Genomic DNA, 16972 nt, shown 5'->3' with positions numbered 1-16972 from the left:
CACCATGTTAGAGCAGGAATCACAATGTGGTTATGTGCTCGGTACAAGCAGTACGAGCCTACATGCAGCGCATATTGTGCAGCCTTGCAGCCTTACTTCTCGTGTGAGACATGCTGCTGAAGTGGGGGCTCTGAGCCAGAATGACCCCTAGCATAGTATATAAGCAGTATATCAGCAGTATATAGGCAGGTCCACAACCGGAGGTTGTGGCTTGCCAGACCGTTTGACCTTGTCTCTGTGCCCTCCAGATCCCACAGCCCGGACCCCCCGAGAGATGCTGCAGTCAGCGCCGATCGCTGTGCAGACATGGCATAAGAACGCTGAAAAAATGGTGCCGGAGCGAGGAGAGGGGGCGGGGCCTACTCTAAGAGCGGGATCCAGAGGGCCAAGGAGATATACAGGGGAGGGAATCTTTCCTCAGAGAGGAGTGTCTCTCCCCTGTGCCGAACAGCCGCTGGGCGGAGCCGCACTGTCCCTCTGCATGACTGACATGCAGGGGCAGTGAAATCGAAACTAGGCCTCAGGCGAAGCCGGGGCCTAGATTTAACAATGCGGCCGGCAAACAGGCACCATCGGCGCGGTTCTCGGGTGAAAACTAGAGAACCGGCCGGGAATGTCAGAATACATACACAGCACACTCTCCCCCACATTAAAGTACAAGGGACCCCCTGAAAATAACGTCTCAGATACTTAGCTTGTGAGACGCAGGGCCAGGTCCCTGAGGGATTAGTGCTCCGTCCGACAGGATCCTGAAAGGGCTGCGGATGGAGACCGGTCTCCTGCCAGGCAGGGAGAACCGTGCTGGCTCCCACTTCAAGCCAGAGCCCGAGGGATGGTGAAGGAGCGCGGCATGTAAGGCTCCAGCCTCGAAATCAACCTTAACAGCACCGCCGACACAGTGGGGTGAGAAGGGACATGCCGGGGGTCCAGCTTGGACCCGCTTTTCTTCCAACTCTTTAAAATGAAAAATCAGATGAGGATGCATGTGTGGATGTGTGACCTCCTGAACACAAAGCATTGAACTGGGACTGGCTACCAGGGGGTGTATATGCTAGGAGGGAGGAGCTACACTTTTTAGTGTAGTACTTTGTGTGTCCTCCGGAGGCAGAAGCTATACACCCGTGGTCTGGGTCTCCCATAAGGAACGATGAAGAAAAGCTCTATATGTCATAGTACAGGTCTAAACCCAACGACAAGGGGGTATGTTCAACTCCGACATTAATGGTAAATCTATATGTTACATATCACTTTTTACATCACATCTTAACCCCCTTTGGAAGTGCCAGTGAATTTAACCCCTTCAGCCCCCGGGCACTTTCCGTTTTTATTTTTTGCTCCTTTTCTTCCGAGAGCCGTAACTTTTTTATTATTCCGTCAATCTTGCCATATGAGGGCTTGTTTTTTGCGGGACGAGTTGTACTTTTAAATGAAACCATAGGTTTTACCATATATTGCACTGGAAAACAGCAAAAAAATTCCAAGTGTGGAAAAACTGCAAAAAAAGTGTGATCGCACAATAGTTTTTGGGATGTTTTATTCACGGTGTTCACTATATGGTAAAACTGATGTATCTATGTGATGCCTCAGGTCGGTGCGAGTTTGTAGACACCAAACATGTATAGGTTTACATGTATCTAAGTGGTTAAAAAAAATTCACAAGTTTGTCCAATAAAAGTGGCGCACGTTTTGCGCCATTTTCCGAAACACGTAGCGTTCTTATTTTTTGGGATCTATGGCTCAGTGACGGCTTATATTTTGCGTCTCGAGCTGACGTTTATAATGGTACCATTTGTGCGCAGATGGTACGTTTTGATCGCCTGTTATTGCATTTTGCGTAAAACTTGCGGCGACCAAAAAACGTAATTTTGGCGTTTGGAATTTTTTTGACACTACGCCGTTTACCAATCAGATTAATTGATTTTATATTTTGATAGATCGGGCATTTCTGAACGCGGCGATACCAAATATGTGTATATTTATTTATTTTTTAACCCTTTAATTTTCAATGGGGGGAAAGGGGTGTGATTTGAACTTTTAGGTTTTTTTTTTTTGGTTTTTTTTTTTAAACTTTTTTTTTTATTTTACTAGTCCCCCTAGGGGGCTATAGCAATCAGCAATCCGATCGCTGATCGCTATCTGCTGATCACAGCAATACAGCTGTGAACAGCAGATTCAGTCACTTTGTTTTTCCCTCTGCTCTCGGCCGAGGGAAAACGAAAGTGAAACTTCGTACCTGCAGGCGTCATCACATGACCCTGTGCTACGATGGCAACCACCGATAGTCACGTGATAACACACGTGACTTCCGGTGGGGGCGGCGGTAAGTAAAAAACATGGCCGCGCGCATTTAGATCTTGCTGCCAGACTTTGGCAGCAAGATTTAAGGGGTTAATGGCCGCGGCGGGTGGAAGCGATTCCACCCGCGGCTAGCAGGCACACGTCAGCTGTTGAAAACAGCTGATATGTGTGCCGATCCACGCCGCCTGCCCGCGGCAGGGGGCGGGGCTTAACGGGACACGATCCTGGATGGATAGATCCGTCCAAGGTCGTGAAGGGGTTAAAGGGAATCTGTCAGCAGGTTTTTGCTATGTAATCTGACAGCAGCATGATGTAGGGGCGGAGATCACAATTTCAATGATCATCATTTAGTTTACTGGGTGCAGCAGTTGTGATAGAATCAGTGTTCTCTGAAGCAGATCTAGGAATGCAGAGCTGTGTATAACTCCACTGATTGGCAGCTTTTTGTGTACACTGTATATTGACAGAAAGCTGCTAAACAGTGGTGGAGGCGGGGCTGGACTAGCAGGCACGACACAACTAGTCTTGTTGTGATATTCACTTGAGGATATAGCTATATAAACACGCACCCACTTACTGTTAATTTTACAGAAAGAAGGAAAGAGACTTCAAATGAGAAATGGAAACATTCCATGTAACTGGATGAATAAAGTTCAGAGAGCAAAAACATTAGACCCTGCTTATTACACAAAAAAGGAGAGGGCAAACATTTTGAATATCTGAAGGAGAACAATTTTTAGAGCTCTTAAAACCGCATTTCTGAAAAAAAAAAGTCAGCAAAAAAATGTTCTGGTCTTGAACTGGTTAAAGGGAATATGTAACCGGGTTTTTGACACCTAATCTGAGAGCAGCATAATGTAGAGACAGAGATCCTGATTCCAGTGATGTGTCACTTACTGGGCTTCTTAGTGTAGTTTTGATTATCTCCTACTGATTATACAGTATTTTCTCATTACAGGACTACTTGGCATGCTGCAGGTAGTCCAGCATATTCATGAGCTCTGTATAAGGCTTGTGTTTTGCACGGACGAGTGCAATCCGATAAAACATCGGACTGCACTCGTACCAGTGCAAAGCTATGGGACAGTGTCCATCTGCGATTCATTTCACATACCACATCGGCATGAGAAATTAATCGCAGCATGCTGCATTTGGCAGTGAGTCTTGGCTCACATACACCCATACAAGTCTATGGGTGCGTGTTAACATTGCACTGCACTCGGATGTCATCCAACTGCAGTGCGATGTACACAGAGATAGGCCGGGGAGGAGATAAGGAGAAAGTGCTCCCTCCTTCTTCTCCGCAGCTGTGATCCGATCACAAGATCGGATCACAGTCGCAAGACCCTCGGCTCACACCCGCAGTCATTAGTATATCGCTTCTGATGCTGTCGCATCGGAAGCTATGCGCAAGTGGCACTGAACCCTAACTGCTAAATCTGCAGCAGAAAAAACATTGATTTTATCCAAATGAGAGCAAACAGCTCAGTAAGTGACACATCGCTGGAATCAGGGTCTCTGCTCCTAGGTTATGCTGCACTTAGATGGGGGAGCAAAAACCTGGTGACAGATTCCCTTTAAAGAATTCACTCTAATATGTGTAAAAGTATAAAGTCACGTTACCTGTATGCCGTTCCCAGCTGGATATAATGAAAAGCATCAATCTTCATCAGTAGATTCTGTGGTAATATAGAACATATGGATGGATTTTTTTTTTCTTAAACACTGGTACAAGGGTATAAAACAGCTATGTGATCATTGCATAACAAATACGTACTTTATCATAGTAAGTTGAGCATTATATTATGCAGGGCTATACAATTACTCATCATATATATTTATGATATTTCGGTTTTCCATAAACTAACCAATTAAACTACTTAACATCATTAAGATAACAAAGAGCCATTAAGGATACAATTTCCTACTATGTCCGTCCCGCTTAACACTCATTTTCTAACCATGTCACTCCATAACATTTTCCCCCGATCACGTCTACCGCTCCCTCTCTCTCCCGGACATCAAATTATGTTCTGCTGCTCCTCTCAGTGCCCCCCAAAGGTTCTGATACCATATGGAATTTCTAAGCTTCCAGTTCCACAGTGGTTGGATATATGTTTTTATATAATTATCAAATTTTCTTTTGCAAAATGGATTATTATGCAAGCTTTAATTTTGAGGCACAGGAGGAGGAGGGGGGTCCTCTGAGGCACAGGAGGAGGAGGGGGGTCCTCTGAGGCACAGGAGGAGGAGGGGGGTCCTCTGAGGCACAGGAGGAGGAGGGGGGTCCTCTGAGGCACAGGAGGAGGAGGGGGGGGTTTGAGGCACCGGAGGAGGAGGGGGGGACTCTGAGGCACAGGAGACGGGGGGGGACTCTGAGGCACAGGAGTCAAGGGGGGGGACTTTGAGGCACAGGAGTCGGGGGGGGGGACTCTGAGGCACAGGAGTCGGGGGGGGAGGACTCTGAGGCACAGGAGTCGGGGGGGGAGGACTCTGAGGCACAGGAGTCGGGGGGGGAGGACTCTGAGGCACAGGAGTCGGGGGGGAGGACTCTGAGGCACAGGAGTCGGGGGGGAGGACTCTGAGGCACAGGAGTCGGGGGGGAGGACTCTGAGGCACAGGAGTCGGGGGGGAGGACTCTGAGGCACAGGAGTCGGGGGGGAGGACTCTGAGGCACAGGAGTCGGGGGGAGGACTCTGAGGCACAGGAGTCGGGGGGAGGACTCTGAGGCACAGGAGTCGGGGGGAGGACTCTGAGGCACAGGAGTCGGGGGGGAGGACTCTGAGGCACAGGAGTCGGGGGGAGGACTCTGAGGCACAGGAGTCGGGGGGGGACTCTGAGGCACAGGAGTCGGGGGGGGACTCTGAGGCACAGGAGTCGGGGGAGGACTCTGAGGCACAGGAATCTGGGGGGACTCTGAGGCACAGCAGTCGGGGGGGGGCGTACTCTGAGGCACAGGAGGAGAGGGGGTTCACTAATGCGGGTGCAGTGATGCTAACAGCCTGGTGAGTTATTTATTGTTTTGCATGCATAATACTTTTGTTATTTCTAACCAGGGTGAGCTACATCCCGAAAATATATGCATCATACTTCATGATGGGCGGGTCCAGCTGGGTTAAAAAAAAAACAAAACAAAAACATATGCACTGCTTCCCTGCCCATCCCCGCGTCTCTGATTGGTTGCAGTCAGACAGCGCGCCCCACCCTGTGTGAAAGAGTGTTTTACTGCATCTAATCAGAGGCGCTGTGTGTGTCTAGATTGCTGTAAAAATAAAGAAACAAAGAAATGGGCGTAGGGTCCACCATATATAATATCTAACACAGATAAAGCCCACGGCTACAGGCTGCAACCCCCAGCAGTGTGCAGAGGAACCGCATGCGACTTTTATTTATTTATTATTAATTTTTTTTAATATTGAAATAAATAATTTGAAAAAACAGTGTACGGTCCACCCAATTTTGAGCTATGATAAAGCTGACAGCTGGAGATAGCCATGGTTTTTGGGACCCCCCCAGCCTAAAAATAGCAGCCTACAGTAGTCCAAGATTGTCGCATCCATTAGATGCGACAATCTCAGAACTTTGTATGTCATGTCCATGCTTAAGTAATATAAATATATGTACTTTAAAATAAAATAATATAATATTAATAATAATAAAAAAAATATTTTTTGAAGCATGATACCTATGATTAAGGACCCTGTCTGAAACGCATCTGTGTCATTCTATTTTAATTGCACTATGTTTTAATCGACAAAAAAACTAGAGTTTTTTTTAATCAAATCTGCTGCTGGACTTTGCCCTCTAGCAACTTGCAAAGAGCGACACCATCTGAAATCATTACATATGTGGTGACGCCAAAATTTCAATATCACCCTGTAACCCCGGCCTAACTTGAGCATTTAAATCCGCACATTACCTCTTACCTTCTGAATATCATAGTGGAGACCTCTTATTGCAAAGCCTGGGATATAGTCATACTTCTTAATTCCTTCTGGATACTGCAGATCATGAAATAAAGAGTAACAAATTATTTGGAAAGAATGGGGAAGGATTATTGTTGTGATAAGGAGTATTATCACTGTTCAAACATATATGATGTAATATATGATTTTATATTGTAATAAAAATTTAATGTTTAAAAAAAAAAAAGAACAACAAGTCAATGTTATAGTTTTCATTAATTAGATAAATGGTGAAAAATTGAAAAATGATCAGATCATACACTAAGCAATGATATTGGGCGAGGAGAGACTCCCCATATGTCACAGTCTACACTGCGCAGACGTCACATACCGTGCCGACTTCATATCCATGGCAGTAATCAAGTAAACCTTACATCTACTTAAATATAATCCGTCACCGGGCTTCGGCCGTTTAATCTTTGATCAGCATGATGTGGAGACAGAGACCCCAATTCCAGAGAGGTGTCACTTACTGGGCTGCTGACAGCAGTTTTGATAAAAATCACTGTTTTATCAGCAAGAGATTATCACTATGAGCACTAGTAAAGCTGCAGCCAGGTAGTCCTCCATATTCATAAGCCCAGTATAACCCCAACCCCTCCACTGATTGTCAGCTTTCTGCCTATTCCTAGTATACACAAAGCTGCCAATCAGTGATGTGGGCTGGGTTATAGAGCTCAGCATTCCGAGAACTGCCAGATCTGCAGCAAAGAAAACGGCAGCATCAGCTCAGTAACTGACATCAATGGAATCAGGGTCTCTGCTCCTACATTATGCTGCTCTCAGATTACATACCAAAAATCTGGTGACAGATTCTCTTTAACCAAAAAATACAAATTCTATCATCATTGTTTGCAGTTTTTAGTTATTTTTCAGTTTGCTCCAATTTAGGCATTGCTAAATAACCAGTTCTGAACTAGAAGCCGTCATCAAGCTGCTAATGAGTGGTACATGTCTATTTCGGGCTTTCAATGCTCTATATTATGCTGCTGGTTACAGGCTACAGTCATGCACAATACAACCGGAATACATCCTGTAGGTATCAGGTATACATTAACGGGATGTTAATGAGTAATGAGTGTCTGAGCGGAGCTGCTGTAGATATTCACACAAGCCAATTACGACAAAACCATAATCAGATCTCTGTGCTACCACTAGCTATCATGAAGCAATGGGAATATTTTTTGTATTCTGCAGACTGTAAAAACAAATATTTAGCACGGTAATCTAGGTGCTATATAGTGTGTCCACCTATATCCTGTCCACCGCCATTAACTTGAGAACGGCGGCAGCTATAGGCATAGAAGTGGTGTCTAGGTATAGTAAAGTAGCCATGCGCTATACAATGAAACCACCTACAGCGCCACCTGGTGGAAAACAACGGAGTTAGCATTTTTATCTTGAAAACAGAACGAGATAGAGAAAAAAAGTGAATTACAAAGTTGCAGGGCATCATCAATTCAATACGAATAGACACCTTGCATACAGAAATGCTATGAAACCCATGACCCTCCCCCCCAATACATTGAAGGCTGGTCACGCATATGGCGCTCATTTAACTTTGATGCTCAAAGTGGCCCCCGTCAGCTGCAATGCACATCTGGACTCTGCACAGCATACTGTATCTTGCTGCACGTTGTGCAATATGGTAGGTGACACGTTTGCACAAGCATCTGTGATACATCGTCGTAGGTCCTGCAATGTTGGTGGAGGGGTCGCATACACCTGCTGTTTGATGTGACCTCACAGAAAGAAGTCCAATGGGGTCAGGTCAGGAGAGAGTGGAGGCCACTCCATGCAGCCACCATAGCCAATGACTTGTAGGAAGGTCTCCATGAGGTATCGCTTCATGTCCGCAGCGACAGTGAGTTTTACATGTTCTAATCATAGCATTTCTGTATGCAAGGTGTCGATTCGTATTGAATTGATGATGCCCTACAACTTTGTAAATCACTTTTATTCTCTCATTCCGTTTTCGAGATAAAAATGCTAACTCCGTTGTTTTCCACCAGGTGGCGCTATAGGTGGTTTCATTGTGTAGCACATGGAGACTTTACTATACCTAGACACCACTTCTATGCCTATAGCTGCCGCCGTTCTCAAGTTAATGGCGATGGACAGGATATGGGTGGACACACTGTATATGCAGCTGTATGGCTATACAAGTCATCGGGTAGGAAACCCTCCAGGCGCAGAACGAGAGCACCTTACTAACAACCTCAGGACATCTGTAGGTCACAATACGTCAGACTGCATGGGTCGCCAGAAAATTACATATTGTTTAACGGGAACCTGTCAGATGCAATATGCACCCAGACCCATGAGCAGTTCTGGGTGCATATTACTAATCCCTGCCTAACCGTCACTGTGTAAAAAAAAATAAATTAAAATATTACTAACTTTTGTCTTTTAATAAGACTCATACTCTTCTTATTCTTTCAGGAACAATTTACAGCAGTTTCCTTATCATAAAAGGCAGGATTACAAAAAAAAAGCACAATTTAAAAAAAAAAAAATAAACAAAAAAAACCAGAACAAACTCATTCCCTTTTAAAGTACAACGTTATTAGATTCCATGGTTAAGGGGACTGTCAGAGAGTTACAAAATTATGGTTAAGGAAAATGTTAATAAATAAACAAAACCCCAAAACACAATTTTTAAGATGGCGGTGCACCAGACGAATTTTTTCAGACGAAGCCACTTCAGGAAAAACAAGGCGATCTTTTTCTTGAAATGCTTTCACCAGTGGTTTTGCCGACATCATTTACTTTATACTTTGAAGTATAGCGAGCGTATGGTGGTCACGTTAGGTACGGGGGAGTACCAAGCGAAGAGCGAAAGGGAAGGGGAACCCTGCGTCTAGGGAAGGAGATGGTGACATCTGACCAAGCCTACTGCTGGTCCCTGGCTTCCCTCACTGCCCTAGATAGGTTCCTCACCTATACACCGAGCAGAATAACTGACCCTGGCTAATCCTGAAATAGGCCCTAGGTAGGGAACAGATGGGATGAGCACTTAGTCAACCCCATTAAGCCCTAAAGAAGCCGCAGGGAGCACACACAGGGGAAAGTAAACAAATAACATCTAGAGATGACTCTGGGAGAGGAAGTCCAACAATAACAAAGATTCTCCAGATGAATACAGACCGACTACTTGCACTGAAGACTTGTAAGACGTGAAACCTATCACCAGCTCAGAGTTAGGGGTACTTCTCACATAGCGAGATCGCTGCTGAGTCACAGGTTTTGTGACGTACCAGTGACCTCATCAGCGATCTCGCTGTGTGTGACACTAAGCAGCGATCTGACCCCTGCTGTGAAATCGCTGATCGTTACACACAGTGCTGGTTCATTTTTTGGACGTTGCTCTCCCGCTGTGAAGCACACATCTCTGTGTTTGACAGCGAGAGAGCAACGATCTGAATGTGCAGGGAGCAGGCAGCCGGCGTCTGGAAGCTGCGGACGCTGGTAACCAAGGTACACATCGGGTAACCAAGTGATGCGCTTTGCTTGGTTACTCGATATTTACCTTGGTTACTAGCGTACGCCGCTCTCAGGCTGCCAGTGCTGGCTCCCTGCACACGTAGCCAGAATACACATCGGGTAACTAAGAGAAGCACTTTGCTTAGTAACCCGATGTGTACCCTGGCTACGAGTGCAGGGAGCCAGCGCTAAGCGGTGTGCGCTGGTAACCAGGGTAAATATCGGGTAACCAAGCAAAGCATTTTGCTTAGTTACCTGATATTTACCTTATGCGGGCTTCACACAGTACGATCTATCGTGCGATTGCACGAACGATCGTACCCGCCTCCGTTGTTTGTGTGTCACGGGCAATTAATTGCCCGTGGCGCACAAAGTCGTTAAACCGCCGTCACACGTACTTACCTGCTGAGCAACCTCGCTGTGGGCGGCGAACATCCACTTCCTGAAGGGGGTGGGACGTTTGGTGTCACAGCGATGTCACACAGCAGCCGGCCAATAGAAGCGGAGGGGTGGAGATGAGCGGGACGTAAACATCCTGACCACCTCCTTCCTTCCGCATTGCCGGCGGGAGCCGCGGGACGCAGGTAAGCTGTGTTCATAGTTCCCGGGGTGTCACACGGAGCGATGTGTGCTGCCCCAGATACGATGAACAACCGGCGCCATTAAAAATAAACAATTTTTTAAAAATAAGCGACGAGTACACGACTCACGATTTGTGAAAACCGTGACCCCGACGATGCAACGTGCGATAGCTCGTCTCGTGTGACGCCCGCATTAGTTACCAAGCGCATCATCGCTTCCACGCGTTGCTGCTTGCTGGGGGCTGGTCACTGGTGAGATCTGCCTGATTGACAGCTGACCAGCGACCATGTAGTGACGCACCAGCGATCCTGACCAGGTCATATTGTGGTCGGAATCGCTGGTACGTTGTTTAGTGAGATGGTACCCTAAGGGGGGATGAGGGTATTTAAAGACACAAAGGGAAGTGCTGAAGATTAACAGCTGAAAAGGTGAGGGAATCCGCAGAGTAATAAAGAGAAAGGGATAAACCCCAAGCAGGAAAAAAACGGATTTTTGTGTACTCACCGTAAAATCGTTTTCTCTTAGCCATCATTGGGGGACACAGCACCATGGGTGTTATGCTGCCTATCCATAGGAGGACACTAAGTAGATGCAAAAGCATAGCTCCTCTGCTATACACCCCCTGGCCGGGCCAGGCAACCTCAGTTTTAGTACACAAAAACAGTAAAAACTTCTCAACAGAGGAACATGAAAAAAAAAAGAGTCATAACCAAATAAGGTACTGAGAGAACCAAGGCCCCGCAGGGCAACAGGGTGGGTGCTGTGTCCCCCAATGATGGCTAAGAGAAAACGATTTTACGGTGAGTACACAAAAATCCGTTTTTCTCTGAAGCCTCATTGGGGGACACAGGACCATGGGACGTCCTGAAGCAGTCCATGGGTGGGTAAACAATAAACAACGCAAACCAAGGACTAGGAACCAGTCCCAGATAGCCAGGAGCGCCTACTGAGATAGGTACTCCACTATCGTTTGCAGAATTTTCCTACCTAGGTTCGCCTCAGCCGAAGCCTGGGTATGGATTCAGTAATGCTTTGAAACAGTATGTAGGCAAGACCAGGTCGCAGCCTTACACCTCTGTTCCACTGAAGGCTGATGCCTAATGGCCCAAGGGGTGCCAACTGCTTGTGTGGAATAAGTCCGTAGCCCACTAGGAATGGGCTTAAGTTGCAAGCGGTAGACTTCCTGGATCGCAGAGCGAATCCAGCGAGCCAGCGTTGCCTATGAAGCTGCCTGTCCTTTCTTAGGCCTTTCAGAAATGACGAACAAGGAGTCTATGTTCCTAAAGGGGCTGTCCTGGGTACGTAATATCTGAGAGCCCTCACAAGATCTAGCGAATGTAGAAACCTTTCCACCCTATGGACTGGGTGTGGACAAAAAGGAAGTCAGAACAATGTCCTCGTTCATATGAAACGGGGAAATAACCATCGGAAGAAAATCCGGAAGGGGGCGTAGAACCACCTTGTCCTGATGAAAGATCAGAAAGGGTTTGCGGCAAGAGAGTGATGCCAGTTCCGAAACTTGTCTGATGGACGTAATCGCCACTAAGAATGTTACCTTCCAGGAGAGAAGAGCAAGAGAAGATTATTTAAGAGGTTCAAAAGGGGACCTCTGGATACCGTCCAAAACGAGATTGAGGTCCCATGGGTCCAGCGACCGTTTATACAGGGAAACTAGATGGGAAACACCCTTGAGGACAGTCTTGACTTACGGATTGCAAGCTAGGCGGTATTGATAGAATATTGAGAGAGATGAAACCTGCCGCTTAAGGGAGCTGAGGGCCAACCCCTTTTGCAACCTGACTGCAAAAAAAAATAAAAAATCAAGAATTCCAGAGGAATAGGTTGGACATTAGACTCCCTGCACTGGAAAAGGAAAGTTTTCCACGTACGGTGGTAAATATGGGATGAAGGCCGGCTTTCGGGCACTGTACAAGGTGGAGATGACCGCAGGAGAGAATCTCCCTCTTTTTAAAGTCCAGGTCTCAATGGCCAGGCCGTCAGCTTCAGGACTCTGGAGTTCTGATGGGAAATGGGCCCTTGGGTCAGCAAGTCTGGGATGCTTACGAGGCGCCATGAGCAATTGTACTGATTCAGCATACCAGGCGCACCTGGGCTAGTTCGGTGCTATTAGTATCACCGGGACTCCTTCTGCCTTGATCTTCCTGATTACTCGCAGCAGCAGGGGCAGAGGCGAGAAACATGTAAGTTGGACGGAAACGACTTCAGGAGACTAGAGCATCGGCGCCAATGGACTGTGGGTCACGTGACCTGGCTTAGAACGCGGGTACCTTTGCGTTCAACCTTGAGGCCTTTAGATTATTATTATTTATTATTATTTATTTGTAGAGCACTATTAATTCCACGTCTGGTGTACTCCAGTGAGTGCAGATGTGTGGGAACACTTCTGGGTGGAGAAACCACTCTCCGGCGGCCAGGCCTTGGCGACTTAGAAGGTCCGCCACCCAGTTTTCTACTCCCGGTATGTGTAACGTTGAAAACACAGACCCCCGTCGCTTCGGTCCATGTGAGGATCCTGAGGACCTCGAGATAAGCTGTCTTGCTGCTGGTACCTCCCTGCTGATTGACATAGGCCACAGCTGTTGCATTGTCCAATTGGACCCGAATCAAAACGACCTGCTAGCAGAAAAGGGGAATGACCTGAGCGCGAGAAGATCGCGCTGATTTTCAGGATGATTTCTGGGAAGGGAAGACTCCTGGGGTGTCCAACGTCCTGAAGCAGTGTGGAGCCAGTACGCTGCTCCCCAGACTAAGAGGCTGGCGTCCGTGGTCAGGAGTAGCCAGTCCACTTGGGGGAGAAAAACTCCTTCTCGATATGGAAGAGGACTGAAGCCACCAGTAAAGCGCATACCTGACTGAAGGTGTCAGGTGAAAAGTTCGTCCAAGGAAAAGGGGCTCTTGTCCCAGGCAGCTAGAAGCGCAAGCTGCAGTGGGCAGTGGTGTGGCTAAGTGAGCAGCACTGCCTCTATAGCCGCCGCTATCGTACCTAGCACTCTCATACTGAATCGTATGAAGTGACAGGAGTACGTAGAGGGCAGTGTACCGCTTGTTGTAGAGTGGTCGCCTTGACTTGAGGGAGAAATATCAAGCCCCGAAGAGTGTCCAGGGACATGCCCAGGGAGGTGACGGATTTTGACGCAACTGGGGATGATTTGACTGGAGTCAGAAGCTGCCCTAAGCGGGATAGGGTGCCCACAGAGATCTGCATGCTGGTTGAGCCCTTGATGAGGAGGTCATCCAAGCAAGGCAGAACAGCAACTCTCCTGGCGTGAAGGGCACTCATGGCGGCTAGCCATGACCTTAGTTAAGACCCTTGGTGCTGTGGCAGAGCCGAGGGTAGGGCCACAAATGAAAATAAGAAGTCCTGAACCGCGAAGCGGAGAAACTTTGGTGAGCTGGAGCGATGGGTATCTGCAGGTACACGTCCCTGATAGCTAGGGAAGCAAATAGGTACCATCACCCCCGCCGTTTGGAGGGAATGGATTGCTCAAGAGAAAGCCTTGTGGTGTTTTGGAGCGTTTGGAGGGGTTTGAGAGAAAAGACTGACCAGGGGATCGAATCCAGAATTCAATGTGGTACCCGGAAGACACAAAGTATCACACCCATTTGTGGTCTGAGGCGGCGGCCCAGATGGAGAAGGACGAGATTTCTCGGTCTTTGTCTAGACTGCCAGGACGAGGTGGACTCGGGGAGGGCTGAGAAGGTCGGGCCCTGCGTGTCTAGTAAAAAACATCCTGGGCTAGAGTTGGGGGAGAGAGGTACTCTTTTCCTCCCGTGGCGTCAGACAAAAAAAAAAAAGAGCCTGTCCAGACGATCGGCAAACCATCGGTCTGGAAAGGAGTACTGTGAGAGGCTTCTTAGAGACCGAGTCCACTCTCCATTATCGGAACCAGAGGGCCTTACAGATGGTTATGGTATTTGAGGCGGCAATAACTGCGCACGTAGCAGCGCTGAGGGAGGCCTGCATGAGGTACTCCGCCGCCGCAGCAATGTGAAGAGTTACATCTGTGAGGGTCTGAGGAAAACTGGTAGTCCTGGTGCCTGTGCGACCCACACGGAAGGGGAGAGGGACCCGCGGCCTCGAGGCAGAGCGATCGAGCTGCTCCACTTGTCTGTCTGTCGGGTCCTTGAAGGAGGATCCATCAAGTAAAAGACAGGAGGGTCCTTCAGGCAGGCAGAAGCCGGGTGAGGGTCCACCGAGGCCGGATCGGCCCAGCCCTTAGAGACAGCTAAGCCAAAGGGGTACCGGGACTCCATCAGTTTACGGATACCGAAGCAGCGTCAAAAAGCTCTTTTTTTTTTAAGTTTCTTCACCCTTTTAAAGGAGACCACAGGGTCAGTAGTAGTGGATGGGAGATCTTCCACATGCAGAGTTTTGGTAGATTGCTGCAATAAGGGAGTCCATCGCAGCTTGATCGCTCGGGGAAGTTGAAACCAAGGAATCATCCCGGTACAAACATCATTCCCCTTCCTCCGGCTCCTCAGAGACCGCGGACGCGGAACATGTGGGAGAACCCCATCTGTGAACCCCAGAGGGAGACCCATGGGGGTCATGCCCTTTTTCTGATCTGCAACCGGTGAAGCAGAGGGCTGATTCTTATCAGAAGGACCCTCTATAGAGGTGTCATCAGGCTGCGTTCTGTCCAGGGGCCCCGAGGGGTGTAGGACGATGTTGCATAGCCAGCACCAGGTTCTGGGAACTGTGCCCATTCTGGGGGACTGGGAGCCGTAGGCTCTGGGCTGGCAGCGGTTGCTGCGGTGGCGGCGGGGGGGGGGGGGGTGGCTACAAAGGCACCGGACTCACAGAAGGTAGAGGTGCTATCATCCCCTAGTAGCTCAGCGTGGCAGGATACGTTAATAGTCTTATAGTTGTTGCTGTAGTTGTGCAGGGCATAAAACATGTAACTGCAGCCCCTGGCTGATGAGCCACAAACTCTGATTGTAATGAGGGAGCAATGCTCTGCAGAGTTAATATGTAAGTGAGGCTATAACTCATCCAGAACCCTGATGACCCTTCCCCCTCCTGCGTCACAGTTCCTGTGGGAAGGAAGAAGCCAGCTCTGAGAGACGCCCACAGGCTCTGATCACAACAAGAGGGAGCAATGCTCTGCAGCAATGCTCTGCAGATCCTGTGTGAGGAGGGTTACGCACGCTTTCGTGAGGGAGCGTGGCTTATCGAGTGTCGTAGGGGGCAGGGCTTAGCTCTGACAAGAAGGCATGAGAAAATATAATAAATAAAAAAATGGTGGGAAGGGACTCCCCTTCCCCCCTCCAGCCCTGTACAACAATGGTGGACAGAAAAACCTCTATAAGTGTACCGCAGCTGCGGGTGCACTTAGTCCAGGGAGTTGTCCCCTCCCCCCGCTACAGGTGGAATGCTCTGCAGGTGTCTGCAATCACAGCCCATGTGACCTTTGCTCCAGTTTCCTGTCAGGGAGCCAGTGTGCAGATTCGGACGCCTGCTGTGCCCGGTCACAGAACGTGTATCAACTCAGAGCCTGCCAGAGGGGCTGAGGAATGCTCTGGGGCTCTGGAAAAATCGGAATTATCTCACCTCAGCTCCTGTGGAGATGGCAGTCTGGTCATGCTGGTGCGGAGCGAATATCAACTCAGAGCCTGCAAGAGGGGCTGAGGAAGTTTTCATCTGCTCTGGGCTCTGGAAAATCAGTGCCATGAGACATGTCATCCAGTGAGTAACAACCCAGGATCCAGAGTCGCAGGAGGGGGTACGGGGAGGCAACACTCCGCGTTCCCGCCTGTTGATGGTTTTGGGAAATCGGTCCCCGAAGGAACCGTCGCCCCCTAAAAACAAAAAATTCTTGCTGCAGTAGTCTGCAGAGATGTGCCTCCTATAGACACTAAGCTAAAACTGAGGTTGCCTGGCCCGGCCAGGGGGTGTATACTGCAGGGGAGGAGCTATGCTTTTGCATCTACTTAGTGTCCTCCTATGGATAGGCAGCATAACACCCATGGTCCTGTGTCCCCCAATGAGGCGTCAGAGAAAAGGCAAAGACAGAGAGCAGTTTGTGTAGCCAAACACTGCGACCTTCTACAGCCGGAAATTACAGGACTGTCTGTCATGTGTGACACACCCATGACAGTGGCTTCCTAGTGGAATCTGCCTGAAAAAGACACCTTGTGCATATACGCAGAGACAAGTCACTGGATAGATCCCCTGCCACCCCAATGTCCATGTGTTCTGCCAGTCTTTCCTTACATTCTAATGGAGATGACAAAGTATATGGCACATGAACACCGAGGCCTGGGAATTTCTACAGCGGTCAGATGCAGATAAGGCATGCAAACACTGCTGGAAGCTTGTGTATTTAGTAATATTTGCCTTTTTTTTATTTAAACTCTTGGAAAACAATTGTCAATTTAATATTGAAAGACAAGGGTTTAGTTTATGGTTTTGCTTTAGACTTTAACTTTACTCTTTTACATCTTACACAAAAAATGTAGTTAAAAAGTTTGCAAAAACCCCTAATTTTCCATCTTGTGTTACATCGACAATTCTCATTTGTTGCTTTTGCAGTGCGCTATGTGAAAACTCTCCTTTGGAGTCCAACTAGGCTTTCTTCAGGGTCTTCTCTGGGGTCCTGCGCCTTCACCCCTCCCTCAGATAC

General features: G+C 48.0%; 1 protein-coding gene across 1 annotated transcript in view; it reads right to left on the bottom strand.

Annotated features, from left to right (window-relative positions):
• The window catches only part of NT5DC2 (5'-nucleotidase domain containing 2), an 84536-nt gene that overhangs the window by 55616 nt on the left and 11948 nt on the right, over positions 1–16972 (bottom strand). The window contains exons 3-4 of the mRNA XM_075321738.1: positions 6225–6299; positions 3922–3977 (exon numbers count right to left, since the gene is read on the bottom strand). Coding sequence (XP_075177853.1) covers positions 3922–3977; positions 6225–6299 — 131 coding nt within the window. The remainder of the gene's footprint in view (positions 1–3921; positions 3978–6224; positions 6300–16972) is intronic.

Source organism: Anomaloglossus baeobatrachus, chromosome 8, assembly GCF_048569485.1.
Source record: "Anomaloglossus baeobatrachus isolate aAnoBae1 chromosome 8, aAnoBae1.hap1, whole genome shotgun sequence".
In the NCBI taxonomy this organism is placed as follows: domain Eukaryota; kingdom Metazoa; phylum Chordata; class Amphibia; order Anura; family Aromobatidae; genus Anomaloglossus; species Anomaloglossus baeobatrachus.
This window is presented reverse-complemented; position numbering and strand designations above follow the sequence as displayed.